Source organism: Diadema antillarum, unplaced genomic scaffold (assembly GCF_040938485.1).
Source record: "Diadema antillarum isolate AM-2024a unplaced genomic scaffold, OU_Dant_1.0 seq00001654_RagTag, whole genome shotgun sequence".
Classification (NCBI taxonomy): Eukaryota; Metazoa; Echinodermata; class Echinoidea; order Diadematoida; family Diadematidae; genus Diadema; species Diadema antillarum.
In genome coordinates this window covers 648,699-667,446 of record NW_027272355.1, presented here as the reverse complement: position 1 = coordinate 667,446, position 18,748 = coordinate 648,699, and the positions used below count along the sequence as shown (strand labels likewise).

Genomic DNA, 18,748 nt, shown 5'->3' with positions numbered 1-18,748 from the left:
AACAACTCCGACCCCGTTGTGGTTCCCAAGATATGACAAGTCACAGTCAGCAAACCCTACCGTCCTCCGTTCACATTGTGCGTTCTGAAAGGAATGGACCCGTTTGCTATTATTACTGTATTGGCACATTCCAATTATATTTCATTTCTTTTTTTACACATACATGTATGTTGTTGCTGACAACCAGAAAGGTTTGTATACGCGATGCTTGCCTGACATAGCAAAAATCAATGTATGCATGACAGATTCCCAGTATCAAAGTTTATTTATCAGGAACAGGTTACTGTAAATCGAGGAATGTTCGCATGCATTTTAATTTCGTGAATTTCACAAGAGCCAAGATTCGCAAAATTAAAATGCACGCGAAAGTTCTTACCTACATGTACACTATATGCATTGAATGCCAGTGGCAATTCACGAAAATTTCATGCCACGAAAAAGGCCGTCAGCTCCAATTCGTGAAAATTTCATCCTGCGAATATATTGTGTTTTACAGTATAGAAAAGCTTGAACATACAAGGACCCCAATGAAAGAAGCACTCATAAATTTGACTATTGTGGAATAATGATGATAATAATGGTAATTATTATTTTTATTATTATTTTTGTACATTAGTACACTGTAAATCAGTCTCTTGGTTAGATTGCTGTGAATTGTAGATGGTTAAAGTGCGTACTGTAAAAGTGGAAATTTTCGCGGTGTTGAAATTTTCGCGCATTTCACGCAACCAGACACTAGCGCGAAAAGAAAGGCGCGCAAATATTTTTGCTTGCCATATGTTCCAAGAGTTGCTGTCTTGATCGCGCGGAATTAAGAACACATGAAACTCTTCTTTCATACTCCGCCGAGCGCGAAAAATTAGTCGCGCGAAAATATCCACTTTTACAGTATGTGGTTACATCTGCCGCAACTCCTGCGACTGGAAAGACTAAAAAATGGCTTGCGCTCTCACTGAGGACATTCCACAGCAACTTCAGAGATGTCTCCAAACAACACATGTAGCAGAGACGTTGCTGCAATGTCTCCGCGATGCCTTCTAAGTCACAGAAACATCTTTGTGACGTTTCTGGTCGGTCACCAACAGGTCTTGACAAAGTCACAGAGAAGTTACAGAGACATTGTGGAGACCTTGCAAATCTTATTTACAAAGTCTGCGTGACTTGGTCGAGGCTTAGGAAACGTAGAGACTGGAAAGAGTCTCCAAAGAACTTGAACACGTTCAATTCTCTTCTTCACGTCTGAAGTCTCCGCGACTAGGGAGACTCAATCACCACCATTTCGCCAGCTGGTCTTCAGCCCAATGAGATACATGTGCTCACTTTATCTTTGCCAAACCAAGAAGCGATTTCTAAAATATTCTGTTTTCACTCCCATCTTCTCGCATCGCAGGACGATCGTGAGCTGGAAGAGCTTCCGGTCGGCGCTGACGGAGGTCCACCAGGTGCGCTCCTCCATGGAAACCTTTGCCCTGAAGACCACCATCGACCTGACGCGCAACGACTACATCTCCAACTTCGAGTTTGACGTCTTCACCCGCCTCTTCCAGCCGTGGTCCACGCTGCTGCGGAACTGGAACTGTCTGGCGGTCAACCACCGTGGCTACATGTCCTTTATGACCTATGACGAGGTCAAGAACCGCCTGGAACAGTACATCAATAAGCCTGGCAGGTAAGATATGAAGTCTGCATTTTAGTTACTTAAAGCTGGTTTTATTATTACTGTTAATAATAATTCACCTAAATATTAGTGATAATTAAATCAATGATGATGATAGTAATAACAGTGCTATAATGATAATGATACTACAGACAACCCTTACGAAAAAGTCCTGTGGTACTCCTGTGGTAATTACCACAGGACGGTACCACAGGACAGTACCACAGGAAAGTACCACAGGACAGTACCACAGGACAGTACCACAGGAATTGTCCTGTGGTATTTTGGGACATACCACAGGACAGTACCACAGGAATTCCTGTGGTATTTTGGGACGTACCACAGGGCAGTACCACAGGAAAGTACCACAGGACCGGTACCACAGAACAGTACCACAGGACAGTACCACAGGAATTCCTGTGGTATTTTGGGACGTACCACAGGGCAGTACCACAGGACTAGTACCACAGAACAGTACCACAGGAACTGTCCTGTGGTATTTTGGGACAGTACCACAGGACAGTACCACAGGTCGATCATTACCACACAGCATTACCACGGGGCAGTACCACACAGCATTTCCATGGTACCACAGGAGAGTACCACACAGGACAGATCGAAAAAAAAAAATCTGGGAGACTTGTAGCCACATTTCACGGAATATTCCTGACAGGTGAGTGATGGATTTCAGGACAAACATGGCCTTACTTAATAACCTGTCCTACTCCTAACATATAACCACAAACGAGAGTCTAATGGCCAAGTGCCAATCTAGTCCTATAATAGATCTATATAGTCATATTCTATTCCTAGGTAGCCATCGACCCTATCAGTACATATATATATGGCCGTCTATCCGTAAAGCATTAAGGCATGGTTACTAACTCGATTATACTTTATTATCAAGATATGAAATTACACTTTCATAACAATATCTATGATATTGGGAATAACATAACATAATTAGACAATCTTTCATAAAGTTCAAAGTAACTTCCATCATTAATACTTTGATTTTTTAAAGACATATATGTATTTTCTAAAATCTAGAGTGCTTTTTATGAATATTCATGAGCTATGTCAAAATTTGTACCACAGGAGTACCACAGGAGTACCACAGGAGTACCACAGAAGTCCTTATGAAATTTCTCATGCTTTACATCAGCACTTTCACTAAATAGGTAATACTGTAGGAGTATAGGACAGGATAAGTAATGGCAAATCAATTGTTACAATTCACAGCATAACTCATCTATCAATTAATTGAGGAATATTAATATGTGCTTTTTTGTTTGTATTTTTGTTATAAATTTCAGTTGATTCTGCCTTACAATTTTCCTGTGTGGTACTCCTGTGTGGTACTGCTGTTTGATATTCTCCTGATGTGATAGTCCTCTGGTATAAAATGTTAAGAAAAAAAAAGAATATGCTGTAGCATTTTTCTGTGGTACTTACGAATTTAATTTGCTGTGTGGTACTTCTGTGTGGAATAGCACCATATTATGATTTTCCTGTGGGATTTTGGACAGTTCCTGTGGTACTCTCCTGTGGTATACATCGAAAATTACCACAGGAATTCCTGTCGTACTGTCCTGTGGTACGTTCCAAAATTCCACAGGACAATTCGTGTGGTACTGTCCTGTGGTACGTCCCAAAATACCACAGGACAAGTCATGTGGTACTGTCCTGTGGTACTATCCTGTGGTACTTTCCTGTGGTATTGTCCTGTGGTACTGCCCTGTGGTACTGTCCTGTGGTACGTCCCAAAATACCACAGGACAAGTCGTGTGGTACTGTCCTGTGGTACTATTCTGTGGTACTGTCCTGTGGTACGTCCCAAAATACCACAGGACAAGTCGTGTGGTACTGTCCTGTGGTACTATCCTGTGGTACTGTCCTGTGGTACTGCCCTGTAGTACGTCCCAAAATACCACAGGACAAGTCGTGTGGTACTGTCCTGTGGTACTATCCTGTGGTACTTTCCTGTGGTACTGTCCTGTGGTACTGCTCTGTGGTACTGTCCTGTGGTACGTCCCAAAATACCACAGGACAAGGCGTGAGGTACTGTCCTGTGGTAATATCCTGTGGTACTGTCCTGTGGTACTGTCCTGTGGTATGTCCCAAAATACCACAGGACAATTCCTGTGGTACTGTCCTGTGGTATGTCCCAAAATACCACAGGACAATTCCTGTGGTACTGTCCTGTGGTATGTCCCAAAATACCACAGGACAAGTCGTGTGGTACTGTCCTGTGGTACTTTCCTGTGGTACTGCCCTGTGGTACTGTCCTGTGGTACGTCCCAAAATACCACAGGACAAGTCGTGAGGTACTGTTCTGTGGTAATATCATGTGGTACTGTCCTGTGGTACTGTCCTGTGGTATGTCCCAAAATACCACAGGACAATTCCTGTGGTACTGTCCTGGGGTATGTCCCAAAATATCACAGGACAAGTCGTGTGGTACTGTCCTGTGGTACTTTCCTGTGGTACTGCCCTGTGGTACTGTCCTGTGGTACGTCCCAAAATACCACAGGACGAGTCGTGTGGTACTCTCCTGTGGTACTATCCTTTGGTACTGTCCTGTGGTACTATCCTGTGGTACTTTTCTGTGGTACTGTCCTGTGGTACTGTCCTGTGGTACTGTCCTGTGGTACTGCCCTGTGGTACTGTCCTGTGGTACGTCCCAAAATACCACAGGACAAGTCGTGTGGTACTGTCCTGTGGTACTATCCTGTGGTACTTTTCTGTGGTACTTTCCTGTGGTACTGTCCTCCTGTGGTACTGCCCTGTGGTACTGTCCTGTGGCACGTCCCAAAATACCACAGGACAAGTCGTGAGGTACTGTCCTGTGGTACTATCCTGTGGTACTGTCCTGTGGTACATCCCAAAATACCACAGGACAATTCCTGTGGTACTGTCCTGTGGTACTTTCCTGTGGTACTGTCCTGTGGTACTTTCCTGTGGTACTGTCCTGTGGAACTGCCCTGTGGTACTGTCCTGTGGTACGTCCTAAAATACCACAAAACAAGTCGTGTGGTACTGTCCTGTGGTACTATCCTGTGGAATTCCTGTTGTACTCTCCTGTGGTACGTCCCAAATGACAATTCATGTGGTACTGTCCTGTGGTACTGTTGTGTGGTATACGTCCCAAAATACCACAGGACAATTTGTGTGTATACTGTCTTGTGGTACTGTCCTGTGGAACTTTCCTGTGGTAATGTCCTGTGGTACTGCCCTGTGGTACATCCCAGAGTACCACACGAGCCTGTGACACAGTACCACACAGTTCCTGTGTTAACATATATTTGTGTGGTACATTGTGTGGTACCAACCAGTACCACAGGGAGTACCACATGAGCCTGTAAAACAGTACCACACAGTTCCTGTGGTAACATATATTTATGTGGTACATTGTGTGGTACTGACAAGTACTACAGGGAGTACCCTACAAGCCTGTGGTACAGTACCACACAATTCCTGTGGTAACATTACAAGTGTGTGGTACATTGTGTGGTACCGACAAGTACCACAGGGAGTACCACAGGACTTTTTTGTTAGGGAAAGATGATGAAGATGATAATCATAATGATACATGATAGTAAAGAGAATTTCACCATCATCAACATTTGTATAAATGACATCATTAATAAAATTGTTATGTTTTGAGGTGGGGGGAGGGATGAGCTTTATAGGGTACGACATTAATTTACATCTGTGTGTTAAGCAAGAATACAAGTTAATATCATATTAAGTCATTATTTTCTTTGATATTTTGGCTGCATATTTATATTGTGCATATTGTATAAGCTGAGCTTCAGTGACTCATCTTTTTCTTTAGAAAAAGAAAACAAAAACTTTTGAAATCCTCAAAGACAGGAGAGCTGTGAATGAGGATAGCTCCATTATGTCTTATCCATGGTCACGGAAAGGCAAAGCATTTAATACAGTACCCCCCGCCCCCCGCCTCCAAAAGAAAAAAAAATAAAATTGGATTTTTGCATTGATAACTTCCGATATGATTAAATAAATGCTACTTCATGATCTTGACATACAACATCTTTAATAGCTATATCATGCAGAAAACCCCATTTAATTTGGTTAAGTGGTCACAGAGAAATGTGGATCGTTATACCGCATGTCATGAGTCTGACTCTTCAAAGTTTGTAGGCACTTGGATGTTCTTGGAACTGCATAATTCATGGTGAACACAATGGACAGAACTTGGAGGGAAGGGATTCCTGACATGCTCTACAAAACTCCTCATTTCTCTTTGACCACTGAAGCAAATCGTATGGGGTTTTCTGTAAGATGTGGGTAATAAGTTATAGTTTCATACACTGAAATTGTATTGGGATTGATTCACTATTTTCAAAGTTATCATTGTGGAGGGTCCCATTGTAATTTTTTGGGGAGGCATACGGTACTGTGGTTGATGACTTGGAATTCTTCATCTTCTCCCTGTGAATGACAAGACAGTGTTAGGCATGTGCAGAAGCAATCAAAAAAACAGAGAGGCAATTCAAGAAAACACTTCCCTTTGCGATGTCAAATTTGCAGGTAGCTTTGCCCACACAGATTGCACTTGGGCTATATGTGGTATTAATAATACCAGTACCCTGATTTGCACATGAATATAATACTTTGCAGATATATTAATTGGTAGAGGTTAAAAGGTAGGGGGAGGGGGTCACTCTTGATTTAAGTCTTCCCATTGCTGCACCTGCAGAACATTGATCTTAACCCACTGAGAACCAGCTGATTTTGCTATAACATGCATGTTCCATGGACACCTGCCTGAGTATACTCAGGACTAGCCTTCAGTTGGTTAATATCAGGCTTAATAAATATCATTTATGGATAATAATGTGTATACATAGAGAGATGTTCTTGTTTTTTTTTTTAATCTAATTCCGTAGTGTCATTACTTTATAATTCAAGTAACTTGATGGCCAAATGGAGGGCTTTTTATAGTAGTCACTCATTAACCTTGCTCCTTTCCACAACTAGCCAAAATAGCTGGTAGGATGGTGGTACAAAATTGTAACTTTGATATCTGGAGAAATAAAGAAGAAATTTTAAACACAGGGGGGGGGGGGAGTCATCAGAACTTTGTATTCATTCTAGAACCATTTGTGGGTGTAAACCAGGTAAAGCTACAATGTAAGGTCACAAAGGTTTGTACGAACAATGCGTTCGTCCGAATGTCACTGTTCGTACGAATGTCACTGTTTGTGCGAATTCTGGAGTTCGTACAGCCACCTTACGAAGAGAGGGTTTCGTACGAAGTTAAAAAAAAATCTTGAACAAGACCATCGACCAGGCTGCGAACTTACGAACGGCCTACGAATTGTCTATGAACGCTGGTTTCGTACGGCCTTCTTAAAGAAGATCTTACAAAATTGTCTAAAAATCGTTCGTACAGCATTCGTAGCAGTTCTTAAATGGTATTTGTGACCGAGCCATTAATAGCTGTCACTTCAAAAATTTGTACAAATATTGTCTGATGCTGAAATACTGTTTATCCATTTAATTATAAAATTGAATCATGTTACTGGAACATGTACTGATCATTAAATGTTCATTCCTACGGCAAACCCGACATCACAGTGTTACATTCACAGAAACATGTGTTTAATATAGAGGTGTATTGCCACATAAACAGTAAAGCATAAATGGGAAGAATTCTGTGTACAGCTATGGCTACGAAGTTTACATTTACAGCTAAAAATAGTGGAAAGAAAACAACATACCGGTAACTCATACATCAGAAGATCCTCGAAACCCAATGTTGGGACTGCAGATGATCTGTCTATGACGCGGCGATGTTACTCGTAAATCAAACTCTCTTGAGTTTTCTTTTCCACTTGTTACTAGTCAGATTTGACACTAACTTTAAGACAAGCTGAAATGCATTTTTTTTTAGGGTTTTCAAACTGCGCTCTCTGCAGAATTTTAATCCTGGCAAACTTTCAGATCTTTGTACAAGTGTGTTGCCATTTTCTTGGAATTACAGACAAAAGATTGATCAAATAAATATCAGCAAGCCAGCTCTTGTGAAGGTCTTCAAGTACCATGCCTAGTAAAAATACTGAATATGAATCATTGTCAACATTTCTTGGTGCCCCAACATATTTTTATCATGTCCATCTTTTGATTCTTTCCATTTTATGCAGTGTATGTAATTTATTCATCTGTCTGTCTGTGTGTCTGACTGTCCCCGTAAATCCGTCTTTCTGTCCATCTCTCTTTCTCCATTTGTGACTGTGCACCTCAAAACGAACATAATTTTGCGTGAGGACTGAAAATAAGTGAAATGGGTCAACCTAGCCGAACTTGACTTTTTCATATTTTCTGAAAGAGCGGGTCTTCTTTTACATTACGCTAAAATTTGGTATTATAAAACGGGCAGGAAAGTGTGTTTTTTTAGGAGTTTATCTCGAACATTTTTGGTAGAATAGTGTGATTAGGTGTGTCTTTAGAATCCCTTTTTCATTTCTGAAAAACCTTGTCCACACTCTTCACTTTCAACTCTAATAAGTTTTGAATGGATAGTGCTACCGCTTTGACAGTTGGCATTGATTATGGACAGAATGTGTTAATGAGGCATGCTTAATTTCAGTTTAATCTGATAATCCCTTCATTGTTGTTTACTCTGGTGGTTTACTTCCTGTTTTTTGTCCCATTCATCACACAGCCAGCACGGTTTGGTAAAGATTAAGCGCTTGAATAGACACTGTACTTCAGAGCCTCTTTTCTCAGTTCACACTTTTCCTGAGTTGTGCTTTCTTTCCAATATTTAGATAGGTTAGGAGAGTCCATTTGATTTGAGTTATACATCATTTTAAAGCTTAAAGTCTGCTCTTTCAGAATATGGTCTTAACTAAAAATTCATGTCTGGCGACTTTTTGTTTGTTTTGAGGTGCAGGGTCACATTTGCACTTATTCTTCATTTGCCCGTTTGAATGTTCAATCTGTGTTCTGATATATGAACTTCCTCTTTTTTTAAAGTTTTGTTACATCTCGTCTTTATATCTTTATCTTTTTTTTCTGTTTGTCTTGGCTGGTCTGTATGTCAGTCTGTCAGACCCATGCCTCTGTATCTGTTTCATGAAGTTGTCAATCTGTTTGTACTCCCCTGTGTAAGAAAGTGTGTACATACATGCTATGTATGTTGCTTTTTTGTTTTGAATACTGATAGTCCTCCTGGACCTCTGAACACACCCCCCCCCCCCCCCCCGTCACATTGTTTATATGTCATAGAATGTATTCTCTGTCTTGTTGCATCCTTGTTTTTGTGTCTGTCTGTTTGTCTGTCTGTCTGCCTCGCCTCTCCTTCTCCATTCAAAATATATCCTTTCTCTTTTATACCCCGACAGCTACATCTTCCGACTCAGCTGCACGAGGTTGGGCCAGTGGGCCATCGGCTACGTGACGCAAGAGAAAACAATTCTTCAGACCATTCCACAGAACAAGTCGCTATGTCAGGCACTCATCGACGGCAACCGGGAGGGATTGTGAGTAGCGGAGAACTGGTCCAGAACTACTAGTCCAGGACTAGGACTGGGTCCCCGTTCGTTATAGCACTGCATTCATACACAGAGCTGCCAATTACAGTCTCCATGATTCTGCAGGAAGCTGTCTTGAAAATTTCAATATCTCCTCATGCCTTTTATAATAGGACAATTATATAAATGACTTTCTAATTTGAGATTTTTTTTTTTTTGCCCATTGAGAAAATACAAGTGCAAGAAGTATTATCTCCCTGATTGATTGTTCTTCGGAATCTCCCTGAGTTTGATGGGGGGGGGGGGGGGGGGGATGTTGGTAGCTCTGCATACCGGTACATACATTTTTGTATGAGATTCCATCACTGTGAAGTGTATTTTTAAACCCCGTGTGTGCCTTGAGTGCAAGTTGGCACTGAAAACCCTTATCATTGTACACACTGTCCAGAGTCGAAAGGGTTACTTGTTGTGAATATAATGCATTTTCTTTCTTTTGAAAGAGGAGGCAGGTCAGGGTAGGATTTTGAGACTCTCTGAAATGCTCCTCTGCAAAAAACAAACAACAACAAAAACAACAACAACAGCAACAAAACAAAACAACATCAACAACAACAACAAACCACCAGCACCGCGTTTTGTACTCTCAAATGTGACTACGTGCAAAATACTTGTTGCTCAGTGGTTGAGATCTTGCCAGGGGAGTTTCCTCCTCCCCAAACCACAGAGACCACATTATCTACCACACATCTGCCACAAGTGACGGCCACTTGCGGCCTGAACTTGCCCCTGCAGCAGGCTAAAAAGGGTGGTAAATCCATTTAAAATGTGAGCATAGTTTTCAACACCACCCATCTGCTTCACTGCTGATGAGATATGTTCTCAGCTCCCTGGGGAACCCCCCTGAGGTGTCAAGTTGCCCAAGGTTAATAGCTGGGGTGTGTCGATGACAACTTTATTGCCTCTGGCTTGTTCAGTAGGGTGTGGAGTCAGCCATTAGTTGTTTTATCATATGATTACTTCTCCCTGCAGATTTTACGCTTTTACCATTTTGTATGTTGTCAAATCTTGGAGTGAATGTTGAAGACTTTCAAATGTGACCATGCACCTCAAAACGAACATAAAGTCGCACACACTAATTTTGCGTTAGGACTGAAAATAAGTGAAATGGGTCAACCTAGCCGAACTTGACTTTTCCATATTTTCTGAAAGAGCGGGTCTTCTTTTACATTATGCTAAAATTTGGTATCATAAAACAGGCAGGAAAGTGTTTTTTTTTTAGCAGTTTATCTTGAACAGTTTTGGTAGAATAGTGTGATTAGGTGTGTCTTTAGAATCCCTTTTTCATTTCTGAAAAACCTTGTCCACACTCTTCACTTTCAACTCTAATAACTTTTGAAAGGATAGTGCTACTGCTTTGAAAGTTGGCATTAATTATGGACAGAATGTGTTAATGAGACATGCTTAATTTCAGTTTAATTTGATAATCCCTTCATTGTTGTTACTCTGGTGGTTTACTTCCTGTTTTTTGTGCCATTCATCGCACAGTCAGCACGGTTTGGTCAAGATTAAGCGCTTGAATAGACACTGTACTTCAGAGCCTCTTTTCTCAGTTCACACTTTTCCTGAGTTTGTGCTTTCTTTCCAATATTTAGATAGGTTAGGAGAGTCCATTTGATTTGAGTTATACATCATTTTAAAGCTTAAAGTCTGCTCTTTGAGAATATGGTCTTAACTAAAAATTCATGTCTGGCGACTTTTTGTTTGTTTTGAGGTGCAGGGTCACAAATGAATGAAATTCAGTGAAATCAGAAGCAGATGGTGAAGCAGAAATGGTGATGAAAGTGAGAGCAAAAAAAAAACCAAACAAACCTTAATATCAAGTCATACCCACATTCCACTAAAAGAAACCCATATCTACACTGTACATTATATTTTCTCCAATTCATACAACTGTACTACTTCTGATATCTTGGTGTGTCTAAAATAATTATAGTAGCCTTGAAAAAAAAGACTATAGAGATAAGTCTGATGTATAGATTGACGATAGAATGCAAATCTGAAATTATGATTGGGGTTGAGGAAATGACAAGGTACAATGAACACTGCTGTTATCTCGGCTAAGTTCACACTGGGCGTTTTTCCTCTCCATGTTCTTCATCTTCGTCCTCCTGTTGCCATAGCTACCAGTATCCCGATGGATGCGAGGACAATCCCGACCTGACGTCGGTGCTGACCAAGCCACCCGAGGAGCTCATCCATGTGACGGCGGACCAGTACGAGCTCTACTGCGAGATCGGCTCCAGCTTCCAGCTCTGCAAGATCTGTACGGAGAACGACAAGGATATCAAGCTGGAGCCCTGCGGCCACCTCCTCTGCTCCCAGTGCCTGACGGCCTGGCAGGTGGGTCCCCTATAAACACTAATTACTGTGATACGCCGAATATTTTGCGAGGTTTTTTATTTTCGCAAATTTCGCGAGTCAGGTGCTATTTGAAAGATTAAAGACACTAGAAAATATTGTCTCTGATCCCGATGTGCATATGACGTGTATATTTCTCCGCTCAGTACAGGACTCCACGATCGCAAATTTAACCACTCCCGAAATCGTCGGGAATTCTCGATTCGCGAAAATTTAGACTAGCGAAATAATATGACGTATACAGTATTCAGACGAGGTTTTAGTACTTGAGAGTAACTCCACTCAAGAATCAGTAAATTGAAAGCCATAGTAAGCTTGAAAGGCCCTCTGAACTGAGTTTGAGTAGCCAAAAGAAATGATAATGATAAAAGGGGTAATAAAGATAATAATGGTAATCATCATCGTAAGAATAATCCCAATTTGATGCAGATTTTTGGACTGAAGTAAAACAAATAAGCTCACTTTGAATCCAAACATAAAACACATTGTATATTTTATAGAATTCCGTACAGTTTTTAAAAAATGTATCTACTTTTTTTTCCCTTTCGTTTGCAACACATTCCTTTTATATAGGGGAGTACTGTACAAGTATTGTACCTGAAAGTTGTGGTGAAACTGACTAGTTAAGTCAAATGGCTGGTCATGTGACCAACCACGAGTGAGTACATGTAATATTTACTCCATGAAAAGAGCGGAAGTTTCACATTTACACACTGCCAGAGTAATCAAGAAAAGGTCATTCTTCCGGTTTTGACTTTTTATACAACCACAAATGATAGCCCTTCTCTTTTGATGACCACTATCATGTGGTCAACTTGCATTGGCATATTTTGCCTTAGGGATGAACAGTTGAAGGAAATTTTACTTTAAAAGCAATTCAGAGTGGGGAAAGTGGAATAAACTCTAAATATGTTTGTGTAATGTGAGTATGCAGTGATATCATTGTTCCTGAAAGTTCTCGAGTTACCAGGTATGATAGAATGTTCATAAAAAGGCTTTGATTATTACAACTTTGATGAAACCTTAAGTACTGCTTGGCAATTAGCATTTTAGGAAAAAGAAAGAGGAAGAGAAGTGTGAACATTTCCTTTTCATCAAAGAACTTAGACTATTAAAAAACAAAACAAAACAAAAACTAGTTATCTAATGTTGCTGCATAGTGAGGATTAGACAGAAACTGTTTTAACTAATAATCTCAGAAGTTTGATAAAACAAATGAACGTATCAGGATTTTTCTTGAGCAAAATTTGTCATCGTATGAATGCCATGTGCATCTTTTCCGTTTTGGGACATTTCTGCTGGTGTCATGTATCTTTGTCAGACATTTGCCAACAAATTTATAAATTCACATTTATAAACAACCAGATCAAAATGAGAATTCATGCATATTATACACTGATCACTTCAGTGTTGTACAATAACTTGTGATTTTGCAAACACGCATTCAGAGAAAGCTGGCTATTGAGGAAAGACTTGGGTTACTTGTGTGCAGTAGAAAAAACAAGATATAACAGATCAGTATAGTGTTGATTAAAAACTTACACTTTCCAGTTCATTATTATTTTTTCAAGATTTCACCTGCCCACAGATTTAGAAAACTCTTTTTATACAGAGGAAATGCGATGAGCGGCTAAACTTTTAGGAAGTAAATTGAGTTTCTGTGAAAGTCTGTTTTCTAACCAAACTTACCCAGAGGTTTACAGACTTCAGTTTGCATCCAGCTGGCAAACATGAAACTGAAACCAAAATAGTGGCACTTGAGTGACAGCGAAGGGAAACTTAAGACGGATTTCTTTCAATTCTAATAGTGCAGGAGAGCATCTACTGTTCTCTGTGTCTGTCTTGTGCAGGATTTAGTCTTGTTACAGTACATGCCTATTGCGAGGGGATTACTGTATACTCCAAATATTTTGTGTCTTGTGCATGATTTAGTCTTGTTACAGTACATGCCTATTGCGAGGGGATTACTGTATACGCCGAATATTTTGTGAGGTTTTTATTTTCGCGAATTTTGAGAGTCAGCTGCTATTCGCGATATTAAAAACACGCAAAAATATTGACTCTAAATGCCGATATGAATGTGACATACGCGTATACATTTCCCCGCTTAGTACAGGACTCCACGATCACGAATTTAACCACTCGCGAAATTGTCGAGAAGTCCCGATTCACGAAAATTTAGACTGGCACAATATATGGCGTACAATTGTCTCACACATATACTGTTCTGCGTGCAGACTCGATATATGTGTGTAGTGTTCAAAGCATGTGTTAATGCAGTCACCTGCGAAATGTTTTCCCTTCTTTTGAGGTTGGGGAGGTAAAGTCATTGTGTAGGACACCTTTGGATTTCCCCTTGTAGGAAGTTCGGCTGCAATATAACAAAACAGCAGGCAAACAAACCACTTTGCAGCGTTGCTGTTGGTGTATCCCATTGATATTTGTAGCTATTATTAGTTGTATTATTGTTAGCATTTGTATTGTGTTTTGGTGAGCTTTTTGTCAGGTAAATAGTTAAGTCACGTAGTTCAATTTGAGTTTGATCTAATTGTTTCTTCTTTTTTTAATTCAACAATCATAATGGGCTATAGAATGATTCATCGTGAATATAAAATCAATTACCAGCCATTTTTTTCCTCTTTTTTAACAGAAGTGAGTACAGGGTAGGCCTGCTGTGTAAGAGAACAGTGTGCAATACACAGACAATTCATATTGATAGATTTAATCATCAGTCATTAGTAGTGGTAGTAAAGAGATAATCATTTTAGTATCAGTTCGTTAAGTTAGCCAAATAAGCAACTCATTTCAATTTGAATATACATATAATTTGCTATAGTAATGTTATATCGCACTCAAACATTAACATTATTAAATTATGATAGAGTGTGTGTAAGCTCATTTGTTTGTTTGGCATTTTCGTCACTTACACAATTTGATCGTACCTTGCAGGAACAAATTTTGTATTTTAATGTCATTATTGACTTAAATGCAACCAGTAGAGGTGGCTCAATTGTGATAAAAGTCTGACCACAATGCCAAGTTGTGTTCAGACTACCAACAGAGTGAGTGGAGTAGATTAAGATTGAAGGAAACATATAGAGATATATAGAGAGATATAGAGAAATATAGAGAGATATAGAGAAATATAAAGAGATATAGAGAGATATAGAGCGATAGAAAGACTGAGTGAGATAATATAGAAATATATCTGGTAGCTATAGATATAAAGAATGTATTATAGACAGTTTAGATGATATCAAAGATAGATATAAGGATAGATAGAGATAGAGAGGATGAGATCAATATACTGTAAAACAGTACAATTTCGCGGCATGAAATTTTTGTAAATTGGAGCCGATGGCCTTTTTCGCAGCATGAATTTTTCATGAGTTGCCTCATAGCATTCCATGCATGTAGTGTAGACAAGAATTTTCATGTGCATTTTAATTTTGCAAATTGCGGCTCTCGCAAAATTTGCAAAATTAAGATACACGCGAACATTCCTCGTTTTACAGTACATGAGAAAGGTAGGCAAAGATTGAAGAGAACATAAGAGAGATGAAGAGAACATATAGAGAGATAAAGAGAACATATAGAAAGATAAAGAGAACATATAGAAAGATAAAGAGAACATATTGAAAGATAAAGAGACTGAGGGAGATATAAAAAAGAAAAGCATACAAATTCGATAGCTACAGATGTGTCATGTATAGATAGAAATAGATAGAGGAAGAGACAGATGAGATGAATATATACATGACATAGACAGATGGAGATGAAAGAAAACATGTAAAGAGATATATAGACAGAGGGAGATAAAGAGAAACATAAACAATACTTAAAATAGTATGTACACACAGACAGAAAGTGTATATGTGTATGAGAGAGAGAGAATAAAAAGAACCGTTAAAAACATGATGTGTATTGATCTGTTTGTTATAGATAGACACTATCTTGTTCCATTGTGTACAGTTGGTTGGCAGTTTAAAGCAGTCTAGCGTAGACAGTTGAGCAGTGAAGTAAATCTATACAGAAATTTTTTGCGTGGGAACTTGCCATCAATGCATGAGCCAGCAGAGATAGGGGGGGGGGGGGGGAGGGAGGGAAGGAGGTTGCAGTGGAGTGTGCGTTGCCTTAAAAATACAGAGCCATTTACTTCCTTGTCGCAGTAGGAGTGGAGGGCTGTGGTTTCGCCTGTGTACATTGAGACCTCTGCAACACTCAAGACAGACTGACAGACAGATAGACGGACACAAAGACAAATTAGGAGACACTTAGAAATCAGAGTCACTCTGAAGTGTTTCCCTTTCGTTTCGAGAGCAACCGGAAAAATGAACTTTGATACACATTTTATTATCATTTTTTTAAGCTTTTTAAAAATTTTTCTTGTGTGTGGTTGTGATATTGATTATAGTTGATTTGTAAAAGAAGCACAATTCTGTAAGTGCATACTGTCAGTTTGGATTTGTGTGTGTGAGTGTGTGTGTGTGTGTGTGACATCTTTTGTGCTGTATTGCTTGATGTTTATACAGGATGTATTTTGCATTCTGTCAATATGTACTGAATCATTGTTAATACCTGTTTTGTGTATATATCTTACCCACTTGAATTTTGACCTGTGTCAGACTGCTATAATATAAATACCATGTTAAGGTTGATACTTTTGTACCTTTCTAGCACAGACTTTAATATGCTAATAATGGCATTTTTCAACATGCTACTACACATTGTGATGATATTCATGCTCTTTGAATGTCATTACAAGATATTACTGTAAAGTGTCTTTTCTTTCTCTCTCAAAATTGCCAAGTGGAGAAATGAGAGATTTTATTGATGAAAATAAAAGCTGAATGAGTTCAAATCTCCAGGTATCATTCATAAAAAAAAATAAAAATCTTATATGACAAATTTGTGCATTTTTGTAAAGTCAAGATCAATACCTGCAGCTTTCACAATATTTAAATCCATTGCATCATATGTACCACCCATGAATGTCCTAAATAGGAGATTTATGGATCATACAGGTCAAAGGTTATTTTACAGCTATTTGTCAAACTTCAGTGCTACACGTTGATGCATGACGCTTTCAGTGCTTACAGCATTTGTTTATTAACGCTTCCATCCTCTTTCTTCTTCTTCTTTTTTCTCCATCACAGATGCGGATGAATTCCAACAGGGTGAGTATGTTTTCATATGATGTTCACAGAAATCGTAAGGGCACAAGTTTCAGACTCAGTGTTATGAAGAGTTGTATCACAAAATGATTAATTCCATTCTTGTCATGATCAAGTTGAGCCATTTGCTATTAAAACTGCAAAAAACAAACAAAAACAAAAACAAAAACAAAACAAAACAAAGAAAATAATGATAAAATATGGGATATTTTTAGTCATAACTTTACAAGAAATGTTTCTTTGTATGCAACAAGTGAATAATTAATGGAAAGATAGTATTTTGCTCTGTGTGATGACGGACTTACTGTAAAATGTTTTTAAATGACGCATGAAACTCCTCAAACAATCCACTTCAGTTTAAAGGCAATTGGCAGTTTAATTATTAGTTTAATTTGAAACGTACATATATATATATGTAGAATGGCATGGCATAGGTCAACATGTGTAATCATAGTGAGATGTCTTGTATTTAATATGTTCAGTAATGTAATACCTTAGAGCTGCAGATGTTATAACCTCACATTACTCATAGGAAGACATTATGTGAGCTAACAGTAACAAAGAAAGTTTCAGGTCAGAAGAGGTTGAATCAAGCTTGTAGTATGGGTAATTTGTGAACAAATGCAATTTATGTATGCTTTGTTAGAAGTACATTGTACTATCAAAGAGAGCATAGCCACAATTATGTGTCATAACATTATGATGTGATAGTACTCTGTACTTCATGTACTCATATGGAGCCTCATTAGCTCAGTGGATAAAACCATAGACACTTTGTCCTAAGGTCTGTGGTTCAAATCTACTGGTAGCAGTAGTTTTGCCCTTTGAATTGAGGCAAGTCACTTTGAAATTCTCATTTGTGTCATTCTCGTCATCTTCCTAATTTGCCCAGTCCTTTGAAGAGGACATGCGGTCATCTGTCCTGTGGTGGCATGCTCATATTAAAGCATTTAAAGGTGCATAGTCCTGGTAGTGTAGAGGGCGCTGTTGATGATACTGCCGATCACCGTTAGCATTGATATGAAGATTACCGAAGTTGAGCTGTCATCAAGAGTAAAGTGCGTAGTGTTGCTAAATAATGTTGCCTTCGTTGTCTTCTCTGCGCATCGCGCAGTCTGTAGTAATGCCAGGGTGCGTGCATATGTGCTTGTTATTATGACATCACAAAAGAAGTTTAATAAAGCTGTCTTCACCCTCAGCCGAATCATGAGCCGAACTGTGATCCGACCACTGACTACAGTGAATCGGACTTCTTCGGACTCGGGGAAGTGGGCCACAGCGTAAGCGCTAAAGAGGAGTCGATAGCGTAGGTCTCTATAGGAAACTTGCGCCCGCGTACGCATTTGACTAAAACACCGGCACCATGCACCTTTAATTACTTCCTTCATGGCCTTGCCAAATAAATCCAATATACACACATGAAGACAAATCCAAACACACGTACATCATCCTCGGGAAGTGTTTGAGCTGTCATTCCAGTTTTTCGCTCTTTGCACAGTGTTACAGGGCATATCACAGGGATGGCAGTTTTCAGGCAGAAGCCTGAATTCAGGCCCTGACAGTTTCAAAGTTCAGGTTTTATTTGTGTACAAAGGAGCTTCATGTAGTCTATGTATTGCATGCCCTCTCTCTCCTTCTAACTAATATCCCTGATATCAAAGTTTATGTGATTGATGCATATACATTGTATGTGACCGTGCACCACAAAACGAACAAAAAGTCGCACACACTGATTTTGTGTGAGGACTGAAAATAGGTGAAATGGGTCAACCTAGCCGATCTTCACTTTTTCATATTTTCTGAAAGAGCAGGTCTTTGCTACAACTGGCATTTTTCATAGACACTTGCCCGACTGTACTCCGGACTTGCTCTCAATGTGTTTAATAGTACATTGACATTATATACAAGTATATGATTGCCATAAGAATAGAGAACACAGGTTCTTTATTCTTTGTTGTCAACACAACAATCCCCAGTCTCTCAGTGAACGCCCA

General features: G+C 39.3%; 1 protein-coding gene across 1 annotated transcript in view; it reads left to right on the top strand.

The window, feature by feature from the left end:
- Positions 1-18,748, top strand: part of LOC139711394 (uncharacterized) — a 58,184-nt gene that overhangs the window by 15,850 nt on the left and 23,586 nt on the right. The window contains exons 2-5 of the mRNA XM_071623279.1: positions 1,391-1,669; positions 9,034-9,171; positions 11,343-11,562; positions 16,737-16,757. Coding sequence (XP_071479380.1) covers positions 1,391-1,669; positions 9,034-9,171; positions 11,343-11,562; positions 16,737-16,757 — 658 coding nt within the window. The remainder of the gene's footprint in view (positions 1-1,390; positions 1,670-9,033; positions 9,172-11,342; positions 11,563-16,736; positions 16,758-18,748) is intronic.